The sequence below is a fragment of the Morone saxatilis genome, unplaced genomic scaffold (assembly GCF_004916995.1).
Source record: "Morone saxatilis isolate NCDOM2014 unplaced genomic scaffold, NCSU_SB_2.0 Contig21, whole genome shotgun sequence".
Lineage (NCBI taxonomy): Eukaryota > Metazoa > Chordata > Actinopteri > Moronidae > Morone > Morone saxatilis.
The window spans coordinates 10,542,119-10,547,750 of NW_023339774.1; the positions used below are offsets into that span (position 1 = coordinate 10,542,119).

At 39.9% G+C, this 5,632-nt stretch overlaps 1 protein-coding gene across 1 annotated transcript; it reads right to left on the reverse strand.

Annotated features, from left to right (window-relative positions):
* Window positions 1-769: 769 nt before the first annotated feature.
* LOC118333065 (zinc finger and BTB domain-containing protein 26-like) lies at window positions 770-4,300 on the reverse strand. The gene is made up of 3 exons (XM_035668569.1): window positions 3,268-4,300; window positions 2,622-2,940; window positions 770-2,365 (listed from the first exon to the last, which is right to left on the reverse strand). The coding sequence occupies exons 1-3, from the start codon at window positions 3,300-3,302 to the stop codon at window positions 1,331-1,333; spliced, it is 1,389 nt and encodes a 462-aa protein (XP_035524462.1). The 5' UTR covers window positions 3,303-4,300; the 3' UTR covers window positions 770-1,330.
* Window positions 4,301-5,632: the final 1,332 nt, after the last annotated feature.

The following is a 5,632-nucleotide window of genomic DNA, read 5'->3' on the forward strand; positions in this document are numbered from 1 at the left end:
ACACACACACACATATAAATATAGAGAGAGAGAGAGCGAGAGAGGGATAAAATGTTCTTTCTCAATATTTTAATCACTTATCTTTTTTCATCCCCGCCTCTATATACCACAATTGTTTCATCTTCCATATGATCTTCATCATCCTCATATTTTAAACCTCATAGTCTCTCATTCATAATGGAGGTGCCCCAAATGCCACTTCTGCTGTTTGGATGCGTATGTGTGTACATTTACACTACACTAAACATACTTTATATCTTATATATATACCTTTGACTATATTTCTGTGTAGTCTCTGTCTTCCTTCATGTCACACACACAATACATATACTTGCTCTAATTTCTGTTCTGAACACCCCATCATGCGTACATTATTTGTCTGCACATAGACCGACAAATTTCAAGTTAGTGGCTCTGCGCGTTGGATGCCCCAAGGAGGGCACCAACTACTGTTCCATTCACCAAGATGAGTGACAATTACATTTCTAGGCTGAAAGGATAAAAGAAGAAGAAAAGGAGAGATGTGAAGGGAAAGAATGGAGTGAGAGAGCATGGAAACCCTCTCAGCCATGCAGGGAGAACCCATTCACTTATAACATAATGCTCAGTGAGCTGCACAAAATTTCACTGGGGTCAAATGGAGAAGCAATGGTTGTCTGTGAACCCTAGCCTCAATTGTATACAGGCAAACTGCCTTCATCAAACATCTCTTACAGTATTCAGTGTGTCTAAAAAAATAGAAAACAAGCCAAGAAATAGTTGCTTAGACAATAATGGCATTTTATTTCTTCTTGGAGAAGCATATCCTTGTAGAACAACAGAGGCACACATTTAGTTGACTGTACACACAAACAATATAAAATGTAGGAGCACTCTGCACACTGTTGGGAACAATGCACAACTCAACTTCACTTACAACTTACATCTTTAACTTACAACTAATGAAATCTGTACACTGCATGCTACAGGACTTTATTCACTGTACTGTACCCAGAGAGATCAAGAAAACATTGCAGGAGGCACAGAGGGACCCTTACTACTTCCCATTAGGCAGATGTTACAAGCAAATGCATTACTTTGATGTTAGACACGGGTGTAGCAGAAAGTGAGGTCATCAGTTCGCTGAGATCTTGCTGAAACGTTTTTTAAAAATCCGAAAATAATAAAAAAAATGTATTGATTTACTTTATCTTTAATATCTAATAATCTGTCTCATATTGCTTATTGTGCTTCCTGGGACCTTATTTGACATGCTCCCAAAATAGTATTGAAACATAGAACAGTTAAAACCAGCTGCATTATCTAATCTGGTGCTTAAACTGTCTCTTTATCATGGGTCCACAGCCTCCTCAAGCACATTTTGCAGGCTGCTCTTACCATGAATGTCCTTCAGGTGGCGCCTGAGACCTGGCTTGTGTGCAAAGTGCACAGCACAGTAGTTACACTTGTGGGGCTTGTCACCTGTGTGCAGATTGAAGTGGTCTTGCAGCATGGCCTTCTGGGAAAATGTCTTGTGGCACAGCGGGCATCGAAAAGGCTTGACACCAGTGTGGACACGTATGTGGCGGGTCAGGTTACTCTTCTGGGAAAAGCCTTTACCACAGACCAAACACAAGTACTGTCTGTGCTCCTTCAGGTGGCCCACGTAGCTCTCTAGGTGCTGGAAGACTCTATCGCACCTCCTGCACAGGTAGGGCCTCTGGATCAATATGCTGTCTGAATCTTCTGTCTGCTCATCTGCAGAACAATGAGTCTTTGATAAAGGTGCTCCAGAGAGGCAGAGTAGCTTAGACTCCATACGCTCTCCACATTCTTGCAGTTCAGTTGCTAGTAAAAACATTTCCTCCACTTCTTTTTGCTCTTCCCCTGCATCCTTATCTTGGTTCTGAGAACTGTCCACCAATTCTTCATACTGGACATCTGTAGGAGGAGGCAGATTACATTTTAGAGAACCTGCAATGTGGTGATATTTATCTGATGACTTGTTTGTGTAAACAGTCTGAATTTCTTCATCTTCAGATAATTCTATGTTCACTCTCTCATCATCTTTTCCTTCCTTTAGTCCTTGACAATCAACCTTAGATTCCTGGCTGAACCCTGACTTGGACTGAATTACAACTGCTCCCCATTCTTTGGAACTTGCTTCTTGGATGCAGTTACTGGGTGAGGCTGTATCCCTTTCGTCCAGATTTTTTAGGTTGCCAGGCTTCTGGATATCCTTCTCCTCTAAGTTTCTCCCCAGTTTCAAGAAAGCCAGCGTGGGACTGAGGTACTGGGAGACGGCCTGGGAACACTTCTCCACCACCTGACTCATCTGGAGCGCACTGGCTGCAGTCAGGTAGCTCACCAGCTCTCTCAGAGGGACCTACAGTGATCGATATATAATGGTAATCAAGGAAAACTATTAAGAAAAAAAAGAAAGAAAAAAACAACAGTGCAAGATGCCAAACTTCCACTGGCACACAATTTAAACACACACGCAAGAACAAAACTACAACCACTGAGAAATGTTGTCACAGTCATCTTTAACTTTCATATCACATAACACCCACTCTTTTGTTGTTGTAACATTATGTTTGTTCCTTATTTCTGCTTTGGTACTGTAACTCTTGATATTGCACCTCTAAGAGTCCGGTGTAGCAGGACAGGAGAAGTCTCTTGCCGACTTCCACACTGGAAACTACACCCACACTCAGCTCAGCCAGGCCTTCATGAAGCAGGAACTGGTCACGCAGGAAGTCCGAGGACGCTGCAAGCACCACTCTATGACCGTGGAAATGGAAAGGCTGGACGGTGGAGCATTGTGGACCACCAAGGAGTAGTGTGATATCACAAAAGTGGTGCTCCTTTCTTAGAGCATCCATTTTGCAGAGGATAAAGTCACCGTGGGTGGGGAAACAAAACTGTAGAGTGTCAGGAGAGCTTGACATGATGGTCCGTCTGGATTGAAAACAATATTTGGTTTACAGTTTGTTAGAGTGTGGATACAGAAAAGCTGTGAGCTGCATAGATGAACTGTCTTTTCAAATAGGTTGTGGGCCTTTTCTGTTACTTCAAGTTGGACAGAGTACATTTTTGAAATTTAAACATGATACAAATGTTACGAATCCTGGTGAAACAACATATTATACCCACTGATCTACTGCCAAATCACAAATCCCACATCCTATCATTGTTATCATGAGTGGTTTTGGTCTGCAATTAAGCTAAATCTGTCTTTAACCAGAGAGAGAGAGAAAGCACATGGACATGATGATCCAGCCCCACCTTTTTACTGCAGGCTCATCCGGAGAATGATGCATCCAGTGGGTGAGAAGTCTGCTTTTCTTGGTTGAAAACCACTATTAACTTAGAGAGAACAGTGAGTCTCTGTTCGCTTGATGCCTGATAGTTTAACCACAATTATTGACGGAAAAAAACGTTAATGGGCTACACGTGCAGGAGGATGAGATGCATCTCTCAGCTGGGAAGCAATAGTCATCCCGACTTCCTCTGGCTTTCTGCTGAGGATCTTAAATTTAGACAGCATTGCCTGTTGTGCAGGAGCACATGAACTAATTAACCCCTTCAATGCCCTTCAGTTTTTTTTTTACAAAGGCCCAGAGGGTTCCTGAGAAGAAAGAAAATTACTTATATTAAAGTTTTCAGTGCACAACAATCTGCAAAAGTGCCCAGAGATTAATTCTAACTAACTCTGCTAGTGAACATTTTTTTAAATGAGCCCAAAAAAAGGCTGTCACTTCCTGCTGTGGATTTAATTGTTGTTCAGTTGACTTCTTGTGTACAGGTTCTCTGTATTCTTTCTCTATGGGCCTATATGGAAGCCTGTCACCCCACTGCTAATGCCAGACCTTGACCTCTATGTGTCTTGAAAATATGCAATGTCTGTGGTTAATTGCAAAATGTGCCTTTATTAATATGCACAGTATGTTTTGCATTCCAGTGCTGATACAGTGAATATGACACTGAGGTTAGTGGTCTACGGAAACCTCCAGAAGAGAAAACAGAAGTTGCAAATGAGTCTAAACTACAATAACCCATGAACAAGTGGTTTGACCACCTTTTCTGTTCTCCAAGATTGAGGCAAAACTCTCTCATAAAAGCAAAAATGTCTCTTAGAGGTTGCACACAATTTATGCATTTATTGAATTGGTCCAAAAAGAGAAAGCATGTGAGGACAATCAGTGGCTGTAGGGAATTAATAAACTTAGGGATGCCATGTTGTTTTGATTTACTTCAGAGGATAAGGATATTTTTAACTTGTTTGAACTCATAACACAATTTCCTTCTCATAGGTGCCGAGCAAAGGGACCACATTAATACAAAGGTGCAACACAAACAAGAGGAGGGGGTGACCGTGCTGAATCTTTTTCCAGGTCTTCCACTAGTCCAGCTGGACAAATGAGTCACCTCCAGGGTGAAATTTCATCAAGTTGGGAGGAAAAACTTCTCAAAAGAAGAATAATCAGCTTTTGCAAATATGGCCTGTTCTCCAATCAATCCATAGTTGGGACTCTCAAATAGGAATAACCTTTTTGACCTACACACACCTTTACAGTGCCTTTACTACACAATATATTAAAACATGTGTATAAGTTATAGTTATAATAAGTAATATAGGATATTGTATTCATTTGTTTATATATCGATATTGCAGTAAATTTAGCCGACCTTTCAGCAGTAAAAAAGAGCGAAGAAGATAAACTCCAGCCAAAGTATTAAATTAAACTCAAGTCCACTTTGTTTCAGTTCCAGGCGCTAGCTCTTTTTAAAATCTTTTAATTTAATGTTTTCCATGTGTGACGCTCAGTCAGGTGGGAACCAAACCCTGGCCGCTGCCTACATGGGGGAAGCACACTCTCCCTGTGCACCCTGTGATGCTCAGTTTTACTAGTACACACAATAATTAGTGAAACAAACAAACAAGCATTGCAAGGCAGGGCTGAGTTATAGGGGAAACGAAAAGTCAACATAGTAGTAATTCCAACAACCATAAAGTTTTCTTGCGTTGTAAATATAAAGCAAGGGGGAACTTTAAAAGGCTACTTTTTTACATGTTTTTTGTCATGACTTCAAGGGACTATTCATGATTTAATTGCCCTGTGTTTCACCAATTTTTAATATCCTAACTTTTTGGAAATATTACCAGCAAAATGTACTTAAAGTATAAAATACTCAATACACAGAATGGCTTCTGTAAGGGACACTGCATCATTATCAGGTCTGTGAATGCCTTTTAATGCTACTGCTGGTGATACTTGTATATTTATATATATTTATATATTTATAGTTTTACTTGCACTACACTTATACTGCTTATTTATAATTTTTTTATATTGCATTTTATATTGCTTTTTTTTATATGTCTAGGTTGTTCTCTTTACTTATTGTGTTGTTACTGTGTGTAATGCTGCTGTTACACTGCAATCTCCCAGCTTGGGATCAATAAAGTATGTCTATCTATCTATCTATCTATATGCTCATTACATATTAAGTATGTAAAATATACATCAAGTAATTATAATTGTCTGTAAAAGGTACAGTGTACCCTGTGGCATGTTGTAGAGTCAAACCAAAAACTACGTTAGCACAAAATATATAAAGTAGTAGTAAAGTACAGTACTTGAGTAAA